A 26,410-nucleotide genomic window follows, 5' to 3' on the forward strand; every position below is an offset into this window, starting at 1 on the left:
GGCTTCGTTTGGGTATCCCAATAATAGTAGCAATAATCGTAAAATAGAAAGCGCGAGTGGTTTGCATTACCTTAACTAAAACAACGTAACTTCACACTTCAGTGCGCTCAGACCTACCTGCGGCTGGCTTCCCTTGGGATTTTATATAGTGATTTTCATAAGGCTCGTTAAATTCTAGTTAGGTTATAAAATAGAGGCACTCTGTACGACCTCAAAGTTTTGAGAAGCGTGAAAACGTTGTTTCACGACTCGTGACACACAAAATTGTTGTTCGTGAATTCGTGATGAGTCCCTGCCTTGCCCGGCCTCCTCCCCCTCACAAGTGGCGAACCCAGGACAAACCTTATGCATAATTTACGACTAAAATCATTTTTTAAGTCTTGATGTGATTGGCGTTTTATGTGTGGGCATTTAAACAGGAACACTTCACTGAACCAAAGCTATTTTAAACCAGTAAAACCAATAAATTAATTGCTTTTAGACACATTTTATTTGAAAACCCTTTTGACTACACTTGCTCCTACCAAAGATTGCGTACTAGTTCGTATTGAAGGCGCTGAACATTTTTAATACGAACATAATTTGCATGATTATCTATCCATTTGTTTAGTGATATATTTATCCATCATTTTGCCTCCAATACACTGCAAAAAAAAAAAAAAAAAAAACAGACAAGAAGTTCAGAACCAGCCTTACACCTGCCCTGCAGATAGGGAACGACTGGACCGAGACAAGGTAAATAACTTTCATTTACCTTCTAACCTTTTACGTGCACTGTGTTTTTGTCTTGTCTATTTCTTAGGTAAAATTGCGAACAAAGTCGATCGAAACAAGCTGCCCGAGGTGATGAAACAAGTTTTTTTTCAAGCTTTTAGAACAAGAAAATCACCTGACACGCATCCATAGCAGTTAAGAAATAGAAGAAAAACTGTCCTCTAAATCACGGGGACATCTATGTATAGAACTTTTTTCCAACGTGTCTGTGTTAACACGTCTTCCACAATCTCATATCCCTTAATTACAGTCTGCCAAGAAACAATGATGGGACATGCTTTGTCTATCCAGTTCTAAAAGCTTTTTTTCTGCAGCGACTTGGGTATTTTCTAAGAAGCCAAGATCTCATTCAGATAAATGCTATCACAAGGATAGTTCGAGAGTATATTCCCTCGAAACCAGAAAGGACAGGAAGTGAAGGTGTCCAAACCAGGGGCGCAGCGGTTCTTTTGATCTTTCGTAACAGACTACGCCAACTAAGAAATTTATTAGTCTTATTCTTATTCAATTGATCTTGATCATAAGCACGTTTTGTCTTTTTTGTTGTTGTTGCAATGTGATAGGATTTATTCCCAGACAACGCAACAGGAAGAAAAATATTGTCTTTGGTTATCAAATGTCCAAGTGTTGGTTGTTCGTGGACTGGTGAGCTGAGGAGCAAAAAGGTAAAAATACCAAACCATAACTATTTTCAAGGCGCAATGGATTTAGTTCGTATCAAGCACGTATCTTAAGCATGAAACTTTATCATTCCCAAGTCGAGTGTAACCCACACCTTTTCGTCCATGTACAAGTCTCACGTAAAATCAGGTACTTTTCTCAAGGCCAATTTACTAGCAACGATTATCGGGCAATTTTCTATCTAAAGAAAAACGCCTATTAAACTCGGCCTAACATAGGGGCTCTTTGAAAATTTAGTGTTCCACAAGCCGATTTTTGTACTCGCCATAATTAATGTTTTTCTCAGAAAATCGTACCAAATGTGAACAAATCTTAGAGATGTAAACTCACCCAACGCTGGCTTTATAACTCCTGAAGTCTTCTAAGTACTGACCATGCAACAACAGCAAGATTCTCGTAGCATGTTTGAGGTATTTGTAGTCAAATACTCTTCAGGTACCTAAATGCTCCAACCCATAATCCTATTGGCAGTTTACTAGGCTTTGTCTTTTTAGCCACCCGAAAAGGGAACTGAATTTCACCCTGGAACTGTTTTGGGGACCACCTCTGACCCAGTTCTCTGCGCATCATCGTAATAACCAAGGAAAAATCAATGACTTCTCAATGATCAGTCTCGAATTGCAATTCCAGTAACATGCAAAACCGACTGCCCTGTCGCACACGAACCCTCAAAGTGCCAAATACGCGTTTTTTTTTCGGCAAATAAGGAAAATCGATATCACTGCATAAAAGCTCTTCTGGTTTCAATGAAACAAGTGAAGGAGTTGATGTATTCGTCTTATTACATTGGCTGAGATTTCGGATTAGAAACAACCAATTTTCCCCTTCAAAAATGAGAACCCATTTAATAACCTAAAAATAGCCTAAAAACTGAGCTAAATATACCGGTAAACATACCTCCTCTCTTGATATAACCTTGCCACACCATTAGAGTAATTAAGAGACCATTCATTGTTTGTGCCAGGGGGTGGGCTGGCAAGAATGAGGGGTGGGCCACATCAAATTCAGGACAGTCCGAGGGGGGATCATCAATAAAATCTGCACACAAAGAGGGGGGACTACCTGATTTTTTATTTTTGTTTTATCTTCAAACAAAAACTTTCAGAGCTCTCGGGACGAACGGTACATGGTTTGCAAGCCTCCTAAAGGCTAACAGTTCAATACTGGTAGTTTAAAGACTCTAAAGCTTATAAAGAAAACAGTCACAATTTCAACGAAACGAGTTCCCACCACTGCAATGATCAACAACAAGCTCAAACTCGCAGTCGCTTATTTCGACAGAATTACTATTCAATACTTCTTGCTCTTGCCTACAGATGTGTGTGTTGATTTCTAAACTTGTTTGAAAGAAACATGAGCGATGATTCGTTGGATCTTACCGGCCTTATTATCTTGCCTTTTAGTGAAAGTTGAAAATGAAAGAAACTCTTTTTTTACCTTTATTTGCTGGATTTCACCAGCGTAAAATAGAGTGTCCCAGTTAATCTACCCGGCTGTCTGACTTACATTTTGTAGAGGGTTGCTACTGGCTGGAAGTGAGCTTCACGGAAATCTATACTTTTTTATGTTCTAATGCCTGGTTCGTTTTTATCAACGCTTTATCTTGGACAATACTCTTTACTCCGGAATGAAAAACAAACTATCACTTGGTTATTCTGATACAAAAAAAATTAAAAAGAACTGGAGTGTCATCGATCCTTGCAGCTACTTCATTGCCCACTTTTCAGACATTTTTCGCATTCGCGCCTCTTCCACTTCTGCACATTCCTGAAGACTCAAAGATGAGTTCGTCTTCTGAATCCAAAAAACGGTTTGTGATATATTCCCTGTCTATTTGTTGGGTTCCAGCATACCCTTAACTTGGAATAAATAAATAAAGGTTCCCTAACAGGGGTCCTAGGGCATTCGTAGGAGTATTTATTAACTTACAAAATAAGTTCTTATTACATCAGCTTGCAAGCTTCCGAAGTAAAACATGGCTTATAACTCAGTTTTGGAAACACATTTTTTTAGAAATTAAACATGTCAAACTAAAGCTGGAAACTTCAGTGCTCACTACTAAACTCGGGGGTAAAGGAAATCGCTAAAATACGGCACAGCAAGCAAGAACAAACCAATTAAATAAGATTAAGTGCATTATATTGGAAATTCCTGTGATTATTTATCTTCTTGAATCTTTTACTTTAATTCCCGTACAAATCCGCATGCTCAGTTGCTCACGGCCCTTACGCAATATGATACCGCCCAAACTTTTTGGTTAGCAACATTTGGTGCTCGATATTCATTGCTGGTTCAATTGTCCGATTTGATCTGTCCGATTACAAGCAGCTTCTAATTGGTCGGTCAAATTGGAAAGTTTTGGCGCTGCATCAAACAAGTTATAATAGCAATAAATAAGGGCTGCTCAATGAGATCCAATAAGATTCGAGAATCTTGTTATCGACACAATAAGAACAAAAATATGAAACAAGTGAAAAAAAAAGGCTTGTGCATATACTAAATTAAGTAGAGTAGCGTTTCCTTGAAACATTAAAAGGACAGAGAAATTTAAGCCGGACTCCACTGAAAACCGCTTTTTGTGACCTCCCCTGTTTGAAATACCGTATGTTTGTTGTCCTTTTTTATTGTGCTGATCGTAATGCAACTACTTTTTTGACACTGAACCGTAATGAAACGTAACAATTGCTTTTTTTACTGTTTACAACAGGTCCACCTGGAAACATGCCCCTTTAAACTTATTTCTTGTGCCAATGAAAATTGCCATATGATTATGGAAAGGAAAGCTCTAGAACAACACTTAACAAACGCGTGCGAGTGGAGGATAATAGAATGTGAATATTGTAAACAACTACTCCCAAAATGTCACTTGCAGGTAAAAACAATAATAATACAAAAACAGAAACAGAAAGGATTTTTATCCCGTCACATATAATTTGCCGCAAGCCTATCTGTCCCTCAGAAAGGAGTTCAACTCCCACAGGATTAGTTTGGGACACCAATATGGCCGCTATTTCATTGTTTTGGGACACCAATATGGCCACCGTGACGTCATGTGAAAACACTCTACAGTGCGCCGCGCCTGATCATGGCCGAACACCACCCAGGGGGGAGGGGAACTGCCATATATGGGCTATATAGGTGTGTGCCGCTGTGAAGGGTACGGTTTTCAAGCAGTTTACTCTGGGAAAGAAATATAAATCAGAGCGTTTGGGTCTAGAATAGGGTATCATTTTTCAGGAAACTGATCAATTGGTTGAAGATTGATTGATTAGTTCGTTAGAGCGTATCATTTGTCTTTTTGTAGGACCACTTGGAATCGTGCAGCAAGTTTCCCGTTCCTTGCCCTAACAGCTGTCATGAATCAATTAACAGAGGAATGGTAGATGTAACTGCATTTCATCATAATAAGAGTATTTCATCAACAAAAAAAACTGTTTTTTGCAGAACCGAGTCTATAAGAGAGAATTTAAAACCGTACAAGATTCAATCAATAATTCGTCAACAATAGATCAGAAGTAGACTTTGGAGAATATGGAGTTTTAAAAATATAATATAGATGTTAAAGGTAAAACATGCCAGTAAGATGCGTTGCAGTGAGACACAAGAATACTGGCAACCCTAAGAAAGGGAATAAGGATGCATAAAATCCGCCCCGTTTTTCAGTTCCTGAATTTGTCTCATGACGTCACATATGAACCTTAGAGTGTCAATTTAGTGATCAGTGGAACCGGGGTGTGCAAAGAAACTTAGACTTAAAAATTTATAATAAACTCTCATTTTTTCGCCCCGTGTAAGGTAATCCAAGAAAGTCTTGGATTCTGGATTCCACACCGTGGATTCCGGATTCCAGGTGCTGAATTTCGGTCTTTGTCAGGGAAACTTGGATTCCGGATTCCTTAAGCTGTATTCCGGATTCCAAGGCCCAGGACTCCGGATTCTACAAGCAAAAATTTCACGGGTTCCAGAATCCGGATTCCCTTATAGGGGGGCGACATTTTGTTCAAAACGCGAACCTTTTTCCAAGAAGTTCTTGTGGTAATGTGTCCTTTCAGTTAACAATTAAGATAAAATTTCTTACAACTGGAATATACCTAGGTTACGAAGATAATTACCGTTTCGGTTGTTAGTTGACTTTCTTTATCATTTTTTTAGATTCCAAATCATATTGAAGACCACTGCCCTTTGACTTCAGTTCCCTGTCCGTATGCTCAGATGGGATGCATCGAAAAGGTTTGTTCTTTAGTAGATAAAACTCTGACTTGGTGAATTGGATATATGACGTATCCACTTAGACGAGTTATCACTCACCAGTTTTTGCACTCTCAACTGGTTTATTCCATACACTGTAAACTTCTCAGCACTGACTTAAAACACCGCGGAAGACTCCGAGAGAGAGAGAGAGAGAGAGAGAGATTAAAAAGAAGCTGGTTACATTTTCTGCTGCGCTCTATCCTGGTCAGGTTCCTAGTTTAATGCCGTGTGGTCGTTTATATACCTAAAAAATGTCCTCATGGGAGCTATTTTAACATGTCCACGCAGTAACGCTCTAGCTTTGAACGGAATGCAAAACACTTAGCAATTGCAAACATACTCATTAATATTGTAAAATGAGCAGAGTAAGTTGAGCACCGTCCTTCTTCCTTTCCATATCGTTTGCCTGTGGCACCACGGCGCGCCTTTCAGCAGCGTTCCTATCTACCATATCAGACATTTAGACAAACTCCTAGCCAAGACAAACTTTTAAGATGTAAAGAGGTAAGGCTAAATCGACATTCTTTAACCCTCTTTGATCACCCTAGTGGCTAAACACGTTATGAAAACATTTACGATTTTTACTACTTCGGCCATGGTTGATCACATTATTTTATACTACTTTCCACAACAACACTTTGCAAAATGACTGGGTACGACTTGCAATTGTATCTGAGGTACAGAAATAGAATTTGAAATGAAATAAGATAAATAGAATATTGTTCACGCACAAAAATGTTTTTAAGTTACCCGTGAGTTCTACAAGTTTTTACAACGAGGTTGAGCCAAATTTTCCTTGGCAAAATAATCTAATTTTACCGAAAAAGGTGTCTGGCGTAGACAAGGTTGTGAATTTCAAGGACTTTTCAAGACCTAATAAAGAAATCAAGAACTTTTCAAGGACCTTAACCGAATTCAATGATTTTTCAAGACGGCTAAGACCTTTTCAAGATTGTACAAACCATGTTATACACTGTTATGTCCTTTTTCTGCAGGTTAAGCGCAAAAACTTGGATTTGCATCTTCAAAAAGCCATGCGAGAGCATCTTAACTTTGCTTGTGATAAACTCAACAGTACGCAGGTTCAGTTGGGTGAAACACGAGTACAGTTGAATGAAACCCAAGCGGAATTGAAATTAATGAAGGATCAAGTACGTGAAACGCAAGACACAACAAGAAATTTGGTGGAAAAATTAGACATGCTTCAAAGGCATTTTGGGCTGAAATTGAGTACAGATAAGGAAGAAGGCAACACCCGATATGTTTGGAAGATTGACAAATTCAGTGATATTCTGAGGCAAGCGAAAGCAGGAGAGAAGGAAACGATAGAAAGTGATCCATTCTACACTGCATGTTACGGTTACAAATTAAAAGTGTCAGTTATTCCTCATTTTGCCGGATATTTTACACATTTGCCTAGCCGTAGGTCTCCTCATCTCTCGGTCGCAATTGTTTTAATGGCAGGTGAATATGATAACATGTTACCCTGGCCTTTTAGAAAGAAAATAACGTTCACTTTGATTGATCAACATGAAGATTTGAAACAGCGAAATAACGTTGTAGATTATATAAGTGCAAGGAGACAAGGTCCTTTCAATAACTTGTTTTGGAAAAGACCCGGGCAAGCAAGTTTATGTCAGGGAGGAATACCTTTATTTATTTCTCACAAGGTACTTCAAACAAGGCGTTACATTGTGAATGACACTGTGTTTCTTCAGGTGGATGTAGGCCCTGATGAATAGTTATTTTCTTATTCCGTTATTGTTCAGTTTTGATTTTAAGGCCGTTTATTTTCACTTCCGACGAAGTCGGAGTCGGTAGAATGCCCACTAACATCTGGAACTGTAACAGGCTAGAGCCACATTTGAGCTTTCATCAGTTGCAGGACTTTGTTTCCTTTGAGTTTAACCTAGGCCGATAGGGGGGAGGACCACGAGAAGAAAACTGAACACTTCTTATCGATTCACCCGCCACCTTTCCTTTCAGTATTTCAAAATTGATTGCAGCACTCTTTGACGACCGTTTTGTTGTTTTCACCTCCTGTAGTTTTACTAGTAATGTCAAGGCAAATAATGGCAAAACACTAACCCACACCCTGACGAGAAATTTTTTCCTGATGCCAATACTCTGGGATACTTATGTGATGATCAAGTTGAGTTCGGGTTCTTGCTACCAACTCCGACTCCGTTCACCGTATGACTTCTCTTACGAATACGACTCCGTCGCTGATAATAATTACAAAAAAATGAGAATTTTTCTTTCTAATGCATCCACAGCTATGTAATGGACACTGTAGCTCTTCTACTAGGGGTGCGTTTTTTTGGAGTCAGAATCCAAAACTGGATTTGTGATCTCAGATCATATGGATTTTTCACTACCAAAAAAAACGGAAGATCCGAAAAAGGATCATTTACCATGACAACGGCATGTCTTTGTGCTCTTCTTGAACCTACGTACTTAAGCACAAAAAACATGACAAGTACGGGTATAAAAACGGTATACGAATGTAAATAGATGACAAACATGAAATGATATATGTAATTAATGGCTCAAAGTTAAGGCGTCACTAACATACATTCAGTTAGGATGTCATACGCTTACAGCATTTGTTGTGAACCATTCTTGTTCGGAAAACCGCCTGTCAAAAATTTTTTTTTTTTTTTGTATTGACACATTCGTGCTAGATCAGTGACTACTCTAGATATGTTATTGGCATAGTAATCATTTAAGCTTGTTTTCTATTTATCAACTTTTGAAATAAGGTTTTCCGATTTAGCGGAAGTTGTGTGGAAGTGGAACTAGCCAGTTTCAAATGAGTTCAATTTCTAGCCTTTCTATACGTGAAATTCGTTTAACGCCGACTACTGTAAGTAAATTGCTGGGTTGTTTATAATTTCACTTAACGAAACCAACTGCAGCGCTCAACTTTATATTATTCTTGCAAAGTTACATATAATTCGATTCACCAAGAAAACCAGTATTCAAGAAAGTAGTTTCCATGGCCAATTCTTTAGAGTCTGAGGCTGAAGAAGACGAGAAAAAAGAAATCGAATATTCGTCTTCAGCCCCCAACAAATTAAATCACGGCACGTAAATAGTGCAAGCAAAAATCAAAATACACCGTGAAATTCGGGCTTTACACTCTCAGAAATAAAGGTGTTGAAGTATGGAATTCAATTTAATTCAATTCAATTCAATTTTATTATTCATACATTATATATAGTAAGGTAGGAATACACTAATAGAGAAGAAGAAGAAGGAAGAAAAAAAGAAAATTACTGGCTTGGGTAGAAGTGTACGGTGGTCAGAGGAGCTTAGCTTTCGAGCTAACCACCTCTATATTATGATTGGAAATACATAATAAATGTGCGCTTGGTGCCATGGCAACTATTGACGATTATGTCAGCACAGTCATTTCATGTGAACATTGTTATCTTTGAGAGTTAACTAGAATTCGCTTATATTCTTTATTAAACTTATGGTAGCTAAGTGTTTTTATCATAGTAGGAATCTCTTCCCGAGTTTTGGTCATGGCAAACTTAAATGTGTGTTTGCCATAATTTGACCTTACACTTGGTAGGTGAAAGTTAAGATTTGACGCATATTTATCTGGTATTGTGTGAGTGAATATCAGACACCTTTACGAGGTAGTTTTGAAACACTTCAGGGATATTGGCTTCATTTTGTGAGATTTTGTGAGCTAGCAAGGAGATTTTGAGTTTAAAAATGCTGTCTATGTTAAGTATATCTAGAAGTTTGAGGTAGGGTGCACTACTTTCTCTATTATGGCTAAAAAATATTCAGCGTATACATTTATTTTGTTTTGTTTGAACTTTAGTTAATCTACTTGGATATGTGTTTCCCCAACTCATAATTCCATAATGAAGGTAGGGGTAGATAAGTGAGTAATATATTTGTTTGAGGGTGTTTAAAGTTAAGAAATGGCGTAACCTGAAAAGGATTCCCAAGATTTTAGATATTTTTCTGTTTATGTGCTGAATGTGGGGAGCCCAATTTAGATTTTTGTCAATGTAGATACCTAGGTATTTGATGTAGTTCTTTTCTTTAATATTGCCCAAATTAAACTTAAGTTTATTTGCTTTTTGGGGGGAGGAGATTGTCATATGGTCGGTTTTCTTAAAGTTTACAGAAAGTTTATTAGCTGAGCAGTAGATAAGGAGATGGTTGAATTCCTCATTAATTTTTTTATAGTTTTTTCAAGGTCCTGTAGAGAATTGGAGGAGTAGAAGAGAGTGGTGTCATCAGCAAATGTTCTAATATTTGCCTTTTCTAAACAATTGGGCATGTCATTGATATATATCAAAAACAGAAGTGGACCAAGGGTAGAACCTTGTGGTACACCACGTTGAATAGAAAGTGGGTTTGATTTAACATTTTCAACTTCAACATACTGTGTTCTGCTTTCAAGATAGCTTTTAAACCACTGCAGAGGGGCACCAAGCGATCCCATATCTGTATAATTTCTGTCGTAGGATCTGATGGTTGACAGTATCAACGGCTTAAGGTAGGTCAAGAAAAATACTGCATATAGCTTCATTGCTGTCAATTTTCATTTTAAGATTGTCAGTGAGTTCAAGAATTGCTTGCTCAGTAGAATAATTTTTCCTGACGCCAAATTGGTGTTTAAAAAGAATGTTTTCCTTTTCTAGGAAATAACTTAGCTGATTGTACACTAGTCTTTCAAGGATTTTAGCAAACAGAGAGAGGACAGCAATGGGACGGTAATTGCCAGCGTCTGTCACTGCACCAGTCTTAAAGACTGGGGTAACCTTTGAGATCTTGAAAATATTCGGGACAATACCTGATTCAATTGATTCATTAAATAAGTTTGTGAGGGGAGTTGAAAGCAGATTGCTAGCCATCTTGATTAGATAGTTAGGGATATCTATAGTGGCTTTGTGCCTATCAAGGCCAGATAGTGCTAACTCAACTTGCGCTGAATCCACTGGGGAAAGAAAAAAACTATAACAATGAGTTGCTGGGAGGAAAGCATCAGGTTTTATACTTGAGTGAATTGTAGATGCCAAATTTGGACCAATATTGATAAAGTACTCATTGAACTGATTGACAATGTCATGTTTGTCGGTGTAGGTTTTTCCATTGTAGTGTAACCTTGCTGTACAGTGTGCCCTTTAGGTTTCCTGTTTATAATGGTGCCAATTAACTTCCATGTATTTTTTAGGTTGTTCTTATTTTAGTTCAAATTGCTGCTTATAGTAGGATGACTTACAGGTCCATTTCAGCTTATTCAGAGTATCTGAGTATTTTTCATGGTAAGCTACCTTGTCTGGATCTTTAGAAAGAAAGTGCGTGCGATACATTTTCTGCTTGTTTCTTATAGAATTTAATAAGGTATCTGTTATCCAGAGTTTGGAGTTTGGAAAGCGATAATGTTTCTAATGCTGGGTTTATTTTATACGGAGCGTAGCAAGAAGGTTTTCACCCTATTCTTTCTACCATCAAAAGTAAGCAGGCTCTCAGCCTAATTTGTTTAAACCTTCATTTTGAACAAGCTTAAAATGTGTGTTTTTCCAAAGAATATGCATGTAACATATGTGCTGCTTTGTTATTCTTTTGTTATTCAATAAGTTGTCATATATGAGGCTTTCTTCTGCAATCCCGCACCTTAGTGGGAACTCATGGAATTTCGCGCCAGTGTCAAAAAATATTTGCATTCGCTTAGTCAGTTGGATTGCACCAATAACTATGATTGCACATTTTGTCGTTTGTATAAATTTATTGAGCTTTTGCCATAGTTTTCAACCCTCACCCAAACCTACAAAATGCACAGAGTCGAATAGATATCCACAAGTAGACGAAATTGCAAGATACGATGCCTGGAGACTTCCCACCGTCTTTCCCAGTTTGTAGGAGAGGAGATATACAATGTTGTTCCTTTTCTGTTTATAAATTATCGTATTCATATGGCAATCGATGAGACAATCAAAACGATTCTTATTTACGTTTGACGTAGCAAATATAGAAATAACCTGCGATCAGGCCTCCCAAAGAAAATAGGAAAATCTAAGGACCGCCTGATCGCAGGTTAATGAAGAAAAATCAGATATCGTGAGAGATTCCCTCCCTGCCCAGGATATCATCTAGCAAACAAAAGCAGAATTGTTTACTTTTTTCCTTGTTAGCATATATGCTTTATCTTTTTTAAACGACTTTTAAAAACCGTTAGCACCGAGGGTGAATTTATTTGCAGTATATGCGTATCGGCCAAATGCGACTGCTAGACGCAAATACTGCAAAAGAGTCCTCTTGTTGTAAAAAAAAATTACCAAGCATGTTTGTAAATATTTATCCTTTTACGAGCCAGATATTTTACATAAACAATGACATCATGCAAAGATTTACTTATAACGAAAAAAATCGAGATGACCTTTTGCAGTATAATGGAATCAATTTCACATCTCGGAAAAATGGCTCGAACTTCCGCTTAATCGGAAAACCCTAATAAGAAAATGTTTTTCTTTTCCTTTGTTTAGAGATGAGTAGCCATAGCTCGCGGTCATTGATCTGTTCAGGAATGCAGACAGTCTGGTTTCACATGATCCATAGAACCTGGCCTTCTAGCCTGCGTGTAGACGACTCCTATTTTCTTGAAAACAAAGTGAAGATAAAAGAAAATAGAGATGTCTGCACGCGGGCTACTGGCCTTCCTATAAACGGAACATAAACGTTTTTAAATATTTAAAATGCTTTACGCGCTACTATGGATTTTAAAAATATGCCCAGAGAGCATGTGCTAAGTCGTTAAATATCAGTTATTCTATTTTGTGTCGAGTAGGAGGGAAACTGTGAAATGTAGTCGACCTTGAAAACTAAGCTTTACAAAATTTGTTAGTGTCGATGTGATTGGCCTTTATGCGTGAGCTTTAATGCATTTAAAAGGGAACACTGGTCTCTGAACAAACGTTTAAACCATATTTGAAATTAATTGCTTTTAGACACATTTTACACTTTCAACACACTAGCTCCTAACAAAGATGGTGTATTCACCGCTTTTCATCTGTTTATTTGTTTATTTATTCAGACAAGAAGCTCAGCACCAGCCTTACACTTGTCCTGCAGATAGGAAAGGCCTGGACCGAGATCGGGTAAATCACTTTTATCTCCCTTGTAACCTCTTTGTCTATCGCATTTTGGTCTTGTCTGTTTTTTATTTAAGGTTTGAACGCAAAACGAAGCGTACGGGGTAAAAATGTGAAACGAGCTCTCACTAGGCGATGTAACAAGAAATTTTTTAAGCTTTTAGAACAGGACTGTCGCATCCATCCATTGACATTTTTTTATTCATTTAACGGTGAGATTAATTTCAAATAATGATAATAATAATAATAATAATAATGATAATAATAATGATAATCATCGTCATCATCATTTTCATCATAACCATCAACATAAAGGTCTAACGTTCTAGTCAAACGTTGGCTTAGGAAATATATAAAAAACCATCCTTAAAGTCAAAGAACAGTTCAAAGAGGCACCTATTAATTAACAGAGCATTTTTTAAAACCTCTCCGTGTTAACACGTGTTCCACAGTTTCCCAAGATCCTTTTAAAGATTCATATGGCCTTGATCTTGAGAACTACGTTGATTTTTCTTTTTAACTATACTGTAGGATGTATTTCCTGACAACGCAACGGGAAGGAAAATTTTGTCAATGGTGATCAAATGTCCAAGTGACGGTTGTTCGTGGACTGGTGAGCTGAGAGACAAAGAGGTAAAAAACCAAAACCAAAATTACAGTCGACTCTCGATAACTCGAACCTTCAAGGGAAATCGAAAAAAGTTCGAGTTATCGGGAGCTCGAAGGAAATAGCCGAGAGTAAGGTGAAAAACAGTTTTTACTGCACAGTGAACCTTTTAATCACATTTAATTGTAGAAATGTCAAGTGAAAATTAAAAGATACTTCTAGATTATAAATCAGAACGTAACGTAACAAAACATAGCCTAAATAGAGCATGCGTTTTACTGTTTTGAGAAGTAAAGCTGCTTCACGTTAGCCGGTGACAATCAACATCAGCCTCCACTAGTAAACTATACTCCTACAACACGTCAACAGGAAATCCAAAATTCAATGTTTTGGACGCCAGTAGACGGCTTTTTTCCCGACTTTTTAAGGGCTCAAAACATGGTTCGAGTTATCGACGGTAAAATTATATAGAAAATAACCTGAGGGAAAACGAATATTGGTTCGAGTTAGCGGGAGTTCGAGTTAGCGGGAGTTCGAGTTATCGAGGGTTCGAGTTATCGGGAGTCGACTGTATATCCAAAGGGCGGTGTATAACATTATCATTTCCAAGTTGAGTAGGCCCCAGTCTTTTTCAGCCACCTTTGAAACTGAATAAATCAAGTATTTTACTTATGGCGTTATACGTTGTACGCGTTCTGATGACTGAAAGTATCGAGGCCAGGTAAAATACAAATGTGGAGGGGTAAAAGCTCAGATTCGTTGAGTCAGATTTGGCCTGTATAAGTTTCCCTGTCTGTTGCATAATCGTTTTCAGGACAGGTGATTCAGCTGAATTACAACAAGACAAAGAAGACTTTTTCGTCACGCCTTCTGCAAAAGTAGACCTTTCAGTTTAGCTTGAATGTTTTGTTTCCCCATTTCAGACCAGGTGATGATACCCCTGAGAACTGTTTGGCTGGCTCATTCTCTCTGGGCATGCATAATTTATGAAAAGACATAATACATTGGAGAGTCAAAAGTGACACAGACTATTCTCAATTATTCGTTAACGAAAATCCCCATGAGCCAGAATAATATACAACTTGCCCCGAGATATGCTTACTGAGGAAGTTTACCGACATTCGAACTGGAATACTTTAACCCCCTATTATAAACTTCGATTAATTAAACTACTCCATAGCGTGTTTATAGGTAAAGCACCTACGGCTCTTTCATACTTGACAAATAAACCCTGCACTGCATACAACTTCAGAAGGAGTAATAAGGTAATCGTCTCGCGTTTTAACTCGCAGTTTCTTAAAAACTCTATTGGCTATAGAGGCGCTATTCTTTGGAACGCTGTCTCGAGTCATTTTACAGACCAGTTTACTGTTTTTTATCGCAAAGTGAAGAAGGACTCTTATTTGAAGGAATTTGATTTTAGCGCACAGTCGGTCCAGTCGCTGCCCAGGCACTACCAAGATTTGAAATGTTTTTAACTATTTTATGTTTTTTTTAAATGCTGTAGTCAATTTCCATAGAGGTAACTAATGTAAATTCATTTTAACCTTGTATTTTTTTTTGGTTTTTGTTTTTTGGTTAGATTCTTACTGTATATTTTAGAGTTTTAATTGTAGTTGTATTTTGTAAGTAATGTTATTCTTATTTTTTATATAGTTTTATCCATTTGTAATTATTTTTACACTACCCCACAAGCTTTGAGCTTTAAATCATATGGTGTTTAAATAAAGGATATGTATGTATGTATGTACGCTAGCTAATTTCTTAACTGGCATCGAAACTAACTAAGGCATTTAGTAGTTCGGAACTCAAGAAGAAAAATGAAAGAGTTCACTTCTTCTCTAGTGATCTTTCAATTCTCATAAGTTGTTATTATTTAAAACAGGCTCACCTGGAAGCTTGCAAGTTCAAAATTGTTAATTGCACCAACAAAAATTGCGATGCGACCGTGAAAAGAAGAGACCTCGAACAACACACAACAAACACGTGCGAATGGAGGATCATAGAATGTGAATACTGTGAAGACCTAAACCCAAAGAAGCACGTGGAGGTAAACGTAACTAAACTGAACAGACTCTTTTCCACGTCGCGTATTTTGCAATTCATGCGTCAGCGTGCGTATGTCGAGATATTGAGCACGCTGAAAGTTTGGAGAGCACGAGAGAGACGTAAGAGGCGCAGCCGAGAGCAACTCTAGCCTTTTGAGTGCTCTCCAAACTTCCCAAGTGCTCAATACCTCGACGTACGCACAGCTGAAGCATGAACTAATTGTTTTATAACATAATTAAAGCGGTCAATGCAGCAGTTAACTGAATTTTTTATTGTAGCTCGCGCTCAAAGCAGTGCGCGTCAATGTCTACGTGACTATATTTTTTACCTCACAGTTATGTTTTTGTCGTTTTTGTCTTGAAACTAAGAGAAAGTTTACTCAAGTCGCTTAAGATAACATTAAAAAAGATTTTAAAATTCTTATTGAGGTGCCGGAAACTATAAATTAACCGAAAAATTCTTTTTGAAAGAAATAGCTTTGCAAAGAATGATTTGCACACGCCACAGCCGCACAGTTCGCAGAGATGACAACAACACCACCACCACCACTCACCTCTTTTCCCTACTATCGGTTGACAAATTCAAGTGTTCTCTTTATAAAATACATGGTAAACGCTACATCGTGCACTTGGGAGGATTGCTAAGCTCACAAGAACTCGAGGTACAGTTTATTGACGTCATCAGCGTGCTCAATGGGAATATGAAGCACGCTCTCGCTATTGAATTTGATTAAGCGAATATTCTAGCTATGTTATAAGATGCCTTTTTAACCCTCCACAATACTTCTTTCGTCTGATCTTCGACTTGGATGCCGCGAACATTTGTTTGGTATTTCATAAAGAGGAAAAAAAAAGCCAAGTATATGTAGCATTCTCTTTCCATTTTCCTACATGTCTTTACTTAGCAATAAAGCACCTTACATGCTTATGGCGACGATTAGTTAGCTAGCATTTCGCCACTTTCAAACACAACAGAACGGTGAACGTATTGCCCAAATCACAGACTTTAAAAAATTGAATCTCAGGTATTACTTTCACTGTGTATTTTCCAATATACCCCTTAATACAGTAATTTTGGGGAGTTGTGGGGAGTGGGGGGGGGGGGGGGGGGGGAAGGAATCTGAGTGTATTGTGGGGAATTAAAAAATACAGAATCGGGTGGTGAAACTCTGAAAAAATTTCCCTCGGTTTTATACTGCCAGAAAAAAAACTTTTGATGGTTTTCAGTTTTTTTTTCAGTGCAAATTACTATATTGGTGTTTTGCAGCTTCACCTGTTACTCTGCCGCAAGATTCCACTTTCTTGTCCTTACAGCTGTGGAATTTCAATTCCTAGAGAAATGGTACATGCATTTTATCATAGTTTAAGTGACGTCATTGATGGTAGAGTGGGTACCAGCGAGTAAGGCTCTAATAGCTATGTTTTGTTTGTTGAAAGCGATCTCCCTTATAAATAGACAAAAAAGTGTCTAAAACGTCTTAGCCATAATAAATAAATAAATACCTGAATAAATACCAAAATAAATAAGTAAATAATAACACAAATTATATGCGATGAGCTATACGATATGGTATCAGGTCGTAGTCCTTGATGCGTTGTGATTAACCAAAGCGGCTGAAATAGAGGCTTGAGCGGGATTAGGATCCCGCACTTTAAAACACTTGTCTTCAGAAGTCATCTTTGGAGATCCAGGGACAATCAGTCGGGTCAAAAGAAACGGCGCTACGAGAAGTTTCAAGTAAAGGCGGAAGAGCCCTTTCCACCCGTGCTTGGAAACGTTTCCTCTTGACCCGACTGACTCAGTGCCCCTGGATCTCCGCGGATGATCTGACCTTTGCTTAGCATTGGGTCTGTTTATTAAGTCAGTTTGCTTATTTAATTTTATTATTTTCTTTTAGATTCAAAACCACATTGATAACGACTGTCCTTTGTGTTTAGTCTCCTGCCCTTATGCTAAAATGGGATGCATTAAAAAGGTTTGTTCTTGATCATTAACTTTTTAAAATTTATTGTGAAAGCTAGTTTACAGGCACTCCACTAAAAAAATAATTCGTTACAAATAATAATCTAAATAGAACATAACAAGATAAAAAAAACAATAATAAAAAATAAAAAAACACAACAGGCTGGAAACGACCAATTGGCGAGGAACGACCGAGAACAAATCCAGATACAGCTGTAGTGGCCATAGAAAGACTTAAAAACACTTACTAGGCTAACATAAACTTTTATATGCATTAGACTCCAAAATCTGTACGCTTTTTTCTGAAGTAATCTGTCTTCTTTCTCCAGTTGCAGCGCAAAAATGTGGATCCTCATCTTCAATCAAACACCCGAGAGCATCTTGACCTGTGTTAAACTTAATAGCACACAGGTTCAGTTGGATAAACAACAAGTTCAGTTGGATGAGACACGAGTTCAGTTGGATGAGACACGAGTTCAGTTGGATGAGACACGAGATAAATTAAGCCGTTTAACCCAAGATCAGTTAACAATCATAAAAGAATCTGAAGAAAGAAAAATAATATTTGAGGAGAAATTAGAGACACTTCAAAAGCAGATATATATGCTCGGGAAAATAAATGGAAATAGTGGCAATGCACTTTTTAATTGGAAAATCACATCTTTTTTGAGTCAATTTATGAAGCTAAAAAAGGGGGAAGAGCATAAAACGATAGAAAGCGATCCATTCTACACTGCACTTTGTGGATACAAATTAAAAGTGTTTGTCGATCTTAACTACCGCCGCGGACGTTATCCCCCAGAACTCTCGATCGGTATCAGATTAATGGAAGGCGAATATGATGACATATTACCCTGGCCTTTCAAGTTGACAACAACGTTCAAAGCGTTTGGACAAAAAATGTACGGTCCTAATCCGATGACCGTTGAAAAACAATTAAGCCCAACTGAAGAGAATTTAAGGTTACCATTATTCTCGAGGAGACCAAGAGGAGGTTCGACAGCTGATGGCTGGGTAGAGAGTTTCCTAGACTCATTTTATCTTGTAGATGGGGTCTGCATTATAAATAACACTCTGTCTCTTCAAGTCGAGGTAATAAGACCTGATGTCAACCTAAGCTGTTCAACGCCTGGGTATAGAGGGTTACCGGCGTAGCTACAGAACATGATTTACTGGCTACAGCCTCGGCAAAGAGGATGGACTGGACTTGGCACAAATAGAAAAGAACTCATTGTCCTTAACATTTTATTGTGCTGTTAGCTGTATATGTCACATGACTCCTTTTTTTTTCTGAAAATCTTAAATAATTCACAAATCGGTGACAGGTTTTAGAAAAGAAAGCAAGTAAAAACATTTTTCTGCTTCATATTTGTAAGTGACTGTCCATTTCACTGTAATAACATTTTATAAGGGCAAACATCATTAGAAATGCCAAATTTTAATCTAAAATTACTCAAAACTTTAATTTTAAACTTCAAGTACATTCATTCCAAACGTAGAAAGTAAAGAATGCTTATCAGAAACACCAATTTATCCATTTTCCATTTCATTTTTTTTTTACCCTTTCATGTCACGTGACCATGATAATTATACTTTAAGGCACAAGAAAACCAACCGATTGACATATCCCCGCGGGTTAATGGTCATCTTGTTTTATGGACCCTAGAAAGAGATATTGCTATTATAAGTCTTTGTAATTATGCAAATAGTTGTGATTTCCAGAAACTGGAGGCTTCTTGTGAATAGGTTATTCTAGGCGAGGATATCGTCTCTTGGTTATGCACTTACGTGGCCCTTTTGATTATTCTCAAGGCTTTGCAGAGAAACTCAGCAACTAGCTCAAATAGAACTGACTTAATGTTAACTTTTAGCCTAAGGAGAGACGGAGATGCCCCTCGTCTCGCTTAGGGGGTGTAAATTTTTGGATTTTTGGTGTTTTTTCCTGGGGTTTTTGGAAAAACGTCAATATTTTAAGTCGTCAAGATCTCGTTTAGGGTTGCACGTAAAACAATATATAAAAATATAAATTCTACTTCAGTATATGGCGTGTTTTATAGGTCAAACAACCCTGAGCCACGCCGAGATTGGCCTCTTTTCATTCACGGCGGGTTTAACGATTAAAAATTTGTAGTCTTTTTTGAAAATAAGGAGAGGTCAAAAGTTCATAAAACAGCCAGTATTTTCAAGCTGCTGCACAAATGCCTCTTTTTCAAATCGAATTTTTATATAACCAACTCTCATTGTAATTGCTGAAATATTACTTATTGTACATTGCTCAGGACCAAGCACTAAAGGGCTTTTGAGTATATTTGTATTTAGTAGAATAGTGGCTGCATGTTAGCGATTAGACGAACACTCATTGCAAAATTGATGGGAAAACATACACACTAAAAATACTGAGAGAAATCAACAAAATTAAAAAATTGAACAAGTTAGGATAGCTGTTGTTGTAAAATCGTACAAAATAATACATCTTTAAATTATATGTCATAGTCGCCATGAAAAATTCTTGAAAATTTCCTTTCCCGGTTCTCAACAAAGGTAACCTTGATAAAAATAGTATTATCCTTGATAAAGCTGCGTGCATACAAATCCTTGTGAAACACGAACTCCCACACGCCACAGGCAGGTTCCGACGATTGACTTGGTCTTGCTAATCCTCCAGCATCAAGCTGTAGTTCTTGCCTTAAATGTCTTCTTTTCTCAACTAAATAATATTGATCAAGCAAGGTAAACATCACTGAGTCTTGAAATGGCCATAAAAGAAGTCCGTCATACTCTCCGACCAGAACCCTGAGGTATATTGACATAAAATTCCCTTTTTCCTGATCAAGAGTGTCATTGGTATGGTAACCATCAGGGTACAATTCCAACACAAATTTGTAGCCGTTACGAGATGAATAGAACGGTTCACTAACTATTACCCTTTGTTCGTTTCTTTGAGCAGCCGCCATGACCGATGAAAAGTTCGATATTTTCCAGATAAAGGGGCAATTCTGTAAGCGTTCCAACTTTTCTTCAAGAAAAGATATCTTCTGAGCCTGTTCTTCAATTGTCTTTGTCATGGTAGCAACTCCTTTGCAAGCCAAGTGAAGATGAGAGTCTTTCATGGCGTCAAGATGAGCTTGCATATCACGCCTCTGAAACTAATGAAATATAACGTCACTATATACTTTATCAATACGCTGTTTATGCCAATCACAGTGTTACGTTTTGTTATCCTCATAGCTTACCCCTAGTACAGTAGTTTAACTTCCATGTGAAAAGAACATCAGAAATTACCGCAAAGTGCTATTAATTTCGATTTCTATGCAATGATCTATATGTTTATGACTTAAAGTAATTATTAGACAAGCATATCTGAATGGTATAAATCATTGTAAGCAAATTTCGCTGATTTGCGGTGATCAACTCCCTCAGTGTGACCATTCAAACAGTGAGCCTTTATAAATCCACTAGGCCCTGCCCTAGATTAATTCTACAGTGTTTGTAATTCATTTGCTAATAACCCAACAATAGATTTGCTAATAATCTAATATTATTTAAAAAAAATAAAACAAGCAAAATTGACCAAAACAAACCGGACCAAATAAATCTCTTACCTTAATTGCACAACCCAAGGCAACATAGTCACAATCGATTACGGTCAGCGGACAAAGTCGTTCGGTATGGTCAAGCAACTGTTGAGGAAGAATATGTTTGAAATTTTCTACCCGTACTTTATCCCGTACAAGTACAACAACCTCGGTCAGGTCCTTCCTTGACATGAGTCAAAGAGTAACAAAAGATACTCATTTTCTAGCGGTGAGAGCTGTTCATGATTGCAGAGGGGGCTGTATCGAACCAACCTACACAAAATCGCTGATAAGATGCGATTGCGTTTAAGAATACGCCTATTTTGTGCTCTTGCAGAGAGGATGCCAGCTAAAAACCTAAACAACTTAATTTCATGCATGCACCATGAGGAGATCTAATTATAAAGAGGGTGTGAAAATTAGTAAGGATTATGAACGGAAAAACAAAACTGGCCGCTCTACCACATTCATACTGCTTGACCGTGGATGCAGAATCCGCTCTCCACAGAGGGCAACGAGAGTTTCGCACTCGTAGGAGAACTAGCTGCAGTCGGGCTGGAACACCGAAAAGTTCCATCGATCTTTTTCTTTCTCTTGATACTCATCCTCGGAGAACCAGGGGCAGTCAGTCGGGTCGGGAGAAAAGGCGCGACGAAAGTTTTCAAGTACGGGCGAAAGAGCCCCTGGGTACCGACTCTCACCGAACGATTTCCAAAAATTCAAGAGTATGATTGATCCTTAATTCTATCGATTTCCGCTAACCCCCGAGGGGCCTCCAAAGAAATGAAAAAGGTATATTTGAAAGGGGCCTGGGTATATCAACCTTTCCCAGTGGTAGAAGTGAAAATTTGATATCGAGTCAATAGTTTACCTCTTCTCTTGGTACGTTCTTCAGTCCACATTTATTGCTGCACTCGACTGGAAATTTCCCACAGGTTTCATTGTGCGCCTAAACAAGAAAACAAGAACACAAACGGGACGTAGTGTTGGAAATAGGACTCGTGGGGTGCAAGATACGTATCTAAATTGTTACTCCTCCTCCTCCTCCTCCTCCTCCTCCTCCTCATCATCATTTATCATCATCATCATCACCATCATCGTCACCATCACTGTCAAATCAGTCTCGAATGACCATTCTAGATGTGCCCCTGAAGGCTACACATCGTCTGCTGTGACTGTGCAGACCGACGCGCGACTGACGTTGATGTTAACGTCGACGTTCCGATCACTACGAAGAGACCAGAAGCCGAAGAACACCCACCGAAGAGAGCGAAAAAATTCAAACTAATGAACGCTACAATGACAATGAACATACGTAATCAGACAAAACATCCCTTTACGCACTAAGATTTAAACGATTTTCTTTTTTGTTATTCAAAGCATCCCTCGAATTTTCGACCCTGATCTTGTTTTTTTTTTAAGAGACAGTGGCAGTGGGGCCTTAGAGAAAAACATTCTCTCTACAAAGGATGCCGTTTTTGTTCAGAAGCTACTCACATTCTTCTCCAATTTGGGAAAACTAACATCACAGAAAGCACATTGCATCACAGACCAGAGGCAAGAGGTCTCCACGTGTGTGATGACGTCCTTGCGAAGAACACATTCCTCACAGCCCGCGTTGATACAGTGTACTGGTTCATAACTGCAGTCGTCTTGATGTTTCTAAATAAGAACGTAAAGAGGATTTTACCCACCCGCGCGTGGATACCAATTTTATCTTCGGTGTTCAACTCGATATCTCACGAGTAAGCGCAGCGAACGAGTGAGATATCGGGTTGAACACTCGAAGATAAAATTCGTATTCACAAGCGGGCATGTAATATTCTGTTTATTATATAGACACCGATGGCGAGATGCTGGACGCTCTCTTCCTATTGGCTGAGACTGAAGTAGCCATGACAACCGTGATATCTTCACATGAGAAGGATAAAATTGCATTTTCACTGGACACCGAATTTTCGTCACTGGAGAAATCCTGGTATTTCATCGGTGTCTATATACTGAAAATTAAGGCCTCTGGTCCAAATGTATTAAGTCAGTGAGAAACTGGGTATGCGAGCATACAGTTTATGTGAAGTGCGCCTCAATCTTCAAAGGGAGGTATCGATTTGGTTACAATAAAGGTTGAATAGAGTGGACGGTTGAAAAACGGCGAAAAATCGCAGCGTGAAATGATCAATTCTTACCCCAACGTCTCTAAGCTCTCCGGTCCAGGTGCAATCTCTATTGGGACATTTGACCTTGGCATCCAGTATTTTGCGATGACATGCAACGTCAGAAAAAATCTGTAAAATAATTAGGGGACAAAAAATCACATAACTGAAGAAAAATGAAACGGAACATTGGACTGGTGTAGAACAATGGAAGGTGGTGCAACAATTATGGAGGGAAACACGCATTAGTGTGGACGCCGCCTCAGCTTGCACTTTACCTGCAGGTCTAGTCTACGTAGCACGTGCTCGGAAGTCCTTCTCGCGCGCCCGTTTTTTCTTGTACCCACTACTTCCAAGCGCCTGCTACGCAGGCTACTACAGGTCACGCAAAATTCTATCAACTGCAGCTTGGGACTACAGTCAAACATAGGATGACCTGAAAATTGAATAAGCAGCTTGCAGTGTTGTTTTTGTGTTTGTTAGTTTGTTCAGAGATAGCAGGGAAAAGTTATCAAAAGTGATAAAATTTAACGAGGAGATAAAAATTGCTAGACGATCTTGCTAGCTATAAGCCCAGTTTTCCAGACTTCGGCCTGAAGGAGCCAAGTGCATAAATCCGGAATTCTGATAGGCTGTGTCAACATACATTAGAGTGAAACAACCTTAGGATTTTGGAAGGAACAAAACATTAATAAGGATTTTTTCGCTCTCGAGGACTGAAGGCAGGGTTGGGGGTGAAGTGCTTTAAGCAGGCATTTTGATTTTACTGCATAGGCAACTGTTCGTATGTCAGAGAGGTCGTTAACAGCCACAGAGACGTAAACACGGAGTCTATTTATTTAATAAGAATTTTTTTAGTTTTTGTTTGGAAACATAACGATGGTACGAATTATCAAAAACCAACGCTGAATTTTATCCAAATACGGTTTAAAAACAAAAGCACCGGCAAAAAGCTAGCGAGCTTTTTAAACCATATTAGGACAAAATTAGAATCAATAAAACGTTTTTCTCAGCGATGCTAGTAAATGACCTTAAAAGGAAATGTTAAGTGAACAATTACTTCCAGTATGTAATTTTCTGATTTCAAGAGGGTTAATTTGTTCACGCTTACGATATCGTTTTGCTAAGTTCTTGATCAACGGGGAAAAATAAATAAATATTTATCATAAAAGGAAAAAAAAAAATAGTTGTTGGAAGACATTTTAAAGTTACGCGACAGATAAAAACCCACTTTATGCAGTTAGGCAACAGCGATGGGAAAAAAGTTTTTTTAATTGTTACTATTTTAAAATTGGCCAATGGACCAAAACATGGAAAAGTAAACGAACAAAGGAGCGCTCCTCCAGTTTCATGATAATTGCAAATGTTTCCTACATTTCCTTAAAAAATATATAATGCTAGTGGATAAAGCGCTGCATGAAACATGTCAGTGTGTTGGAAGAGGAGAAGAGATAAAAATAATTTGATGATGACGTTCCGGATAACTTGTTTCCTTGTCGTATATTATTACGTCATACATCATATTTGCATTGTTTCCTCACACTGAAATAAATTGGTATATCTTGAAGTAATATCAAATGTAACACTAGTCTCATACGTTTTAGCACAGAGAAATATAAGGCATGATTTCAATAATCTTAAAAGTCGCTTAGGTAGGATAAAAGGGACCTTCACATGTCTTACTAACCCTTTCTCGTGATATCGGCTCTCTGTCTGCTGGGCACTGCGGTTTCGCGGATCTAAAAGAAGGAAGTGATTCCGTCAGCGAACAGATCGAGTTTTTTTAATTTTTCTCATTTTATAACGATAAGGCTTTATTTTGAGGTTGCCATTAGCCTCTATGAGTAAAACGATTGGATACTTCTTTGAAAACTTCGCTGATTGTTTTAGGATATGTGGAAGCCAACGTGTAATTTGATTTGGTTCATTTGTTATGGCGTCTGAAATTATTAAACGACATTCTAAGCGTTATACCCTAAGGTAAAACACGATTTCTTTTCTATCTCTAGTTACGTTAAATAAGTGACCTTTGCAAGTTGTAAGTTGTCTTCTCATGTCAAACGCGATGAAAGATCAGATCGAAGTGAATTTAATATTCATGACAACTCCCTCGCTTTACTAAATTGCTTTACTGTAGGTCGCCCCCAGTCAATCAACACCCACATATAAAAGCAAAAAGCGAAATGAAGATTGTAGGATGTAAAACTCCTTAAGCGAATTAGGTTGGGCTAGCTCTCTAAAGTTAGTAGGGAATTAAAATGACTGGCGTAGAAAGGCAGCTAGCCATGTGAATACTTTAACTGTACAAGACAAGATCACGAAAAGTCACTTAGCATATCGTACGGGATCATTCGCACTGAATGCCCGACTGAAAGCTAATTATACGAAACAAATATACGCCCGAATTGTGTGTATGTTTTTTTTCTCGCAGAAGATGACTACAGATTCAGAGAAACTTGTTTTAAAAATGACGGGTAAACCGCACATGAGCACAAGAAACAAATCCGATTTCATACCTCAAAATTGTTCCAACACATATCTCACAGAGTCTGTGGCCACATCTCTCGATCTGAATAGGATCTTTAAGAGGTAACTGACACACAAGGCATTCCCAGTCATCAGGAACATCCTCAACAAACTCGTACTCGTAGCCTCCTAAATTAGGCACTCCGCCTGCCGCCATTGCTGTTCGCAACGGAAATAATAATATTAAACGTGACACTTTAAAGTCACGCAAGGCATGAGATAGCGACACGAGACCAGTACTGTGTTATGAAGAAAAACTGGAAATTTCCTCTAGTTGTTGCTCAAGATAAACTTTGAAGTTCTTGCTTAAAGTTTTATTTGTCAATTAATTGTGACAATATTCCAAAATTAACGAGTTCTGTCATGCTCCTATAACTCCTCCGGGAGTGCGGCTCTAAACCCACGGGGGGGGGGGGGGGGTACTTTAGGACTTTTTGGGTAGGGATGTGCCGCTGGGACCCTGGAACCCTTAGCCTATACCAAAGCAAGTTCAAGTGAATTTTGCTACCCTATACTAGACTAAATTACTCCCCAAATCCCCCCTATCCTATAGTAGCTGTTTTCCAGAGACAACTGAGGTCACTAGCACAGTCTAGCCAAAACCAACCCGATTTGATTTTTTTTATATTCTTGAGTGGCATGATTTCCGGTTTCCCTAGTCTACACTTAAATCTTCAGCCAATTGATCAGTTTAAATGGAAAATGATACCC

General features: G+C 38.2%; 3 protein-coding genes across 6 annotated transcripts in view; 2 read left to right on the forward strand and 1 right to left on the reverse strand.

The window, feature by feature from the left end:
* Positions 1 to 9,487, forward strand: part of LOC140942607 (TNF receptor-associated factor 5-like) — a 10,952-nt gene extending 1,465 nt beyond the window's left edge. Inside the window, exons 2-7 of the mRNA XM_073391527.1 lie at positions 672 to 735; positions 1,338 to 1,439; positions 4,163 to 4,327; positions 4,760 to 4,834; positions 5,608 to 5,685; positions 6,702 to 9,487. Of these exons, the coding sequence (XP_073247628.1) occupies positions 672 to 735; positions 1,338 to 1,439; positions 4,163 to 4,327; positions 4,760 to 4,834; positions 5,608 to 5,685; positions 6,702 to 7,448 (1,231 nt within the window). The 3' untranslated portion in view covers positions 7,449 to 9,487. The remainder of the gene's footprint in view (positions 1 to 671; positions 736 to 1,337; positions 1,440 to 4,162; positions 4,328 to 4,759; positions 4,835 to 5,607; positions 5,686 to 6,701) is intronic.
* A 4-nt stretch (positions 9,488 to 9,491) lies between these two features.
* Positions 9,492 to 19,177, forward strand: LOC140942609 (TNF receptor-associated factor 6-like). 4 transcript variants are annotated; one of them, XM_073391532.1, is made up of 8 exons: positions 9,492 to 10,231; positions 10,377 to 10,448; positions 12,770 to 12,833; positions 13,359 to 13,460; positions 15,320 to 15,484; positions 16,750 to 16,824; positions 17,381 to 17,458; positions 17,775 to 19,170. In XM_073391532.1, the coding sequence occupies exons 2-8, from the start codon at positions 10,441 to 10,443 to the stop codon at positions 17,838 to 17,840; spliced, it is 558 nt and encodes a 185-aa protein (XP_073247633.1). In that variant the 5' UTR covers positions 9,492 to 10,231; positions 10,377 to 10,440; the 3' UTR covers positions 17,841 to 19,170. The 4 variants fall into 4 exon arrangements, with proteins under 4 accessions (XP_073247633.1, XP_073247632.1, XP_073247631.1 ...); XM_073391531.1 differs by having other exon boundaries at positions 9,492 to 10,448; XM_073391530.1 differs by lacking the exons at positions 9,492 to 10,231; positions 10,377 to 10,448 and having other exon boundaries at positions 11,102 to 12,833.
* Positions 19,178 to 19,196: 19 nt separating this feature from the next.
* On the reverse strand, positions 19,197 to 25,860 carry LOC140942608 (TNF receptor-associated factor 4-like). Its single transcript, XM_073391529.1, has 7 exons — positions 25,690 to 25,860; positions 24,861 to 24,912; positions 23,207 to 23,305; positions 22,518 to 22,682; positions 21,892 to 21,969; positions 21,048 to 21,125; positions 19,197 to 20,591 (listed from the first exon to the last, which is right to left on the reverse strand). The coding sequence occupies exons 1-7, from the start codon at positions 25,854 to 25,856 to the stop codon at positions 19,926 to 19,928; spliced, it is 1,305 nt and encodes a 434-aa protein (XP_073247630.1). The 5' UTR covers positions 25,857 to 25,860; the 3' UTR covers positions 19,197 to 19,925.
* Between the last annotated feature and the right edge of the window lie 550 nt (positions 25,861 to 26,410).

This window comes from Porites lutea, chromosome 7, assembly GCF_958299795.1.
Source record: "Porites lutea chromosome 7, jaPorLute2.1, whole genome shotgun sequence".
NCBI classification, from domain to species: domain Eukaryota; kingdom Metazoa; phylum Cnidaria; class Anthozoa; order Scleractinia; family Poritidae; genus Porites; species Porites lutea.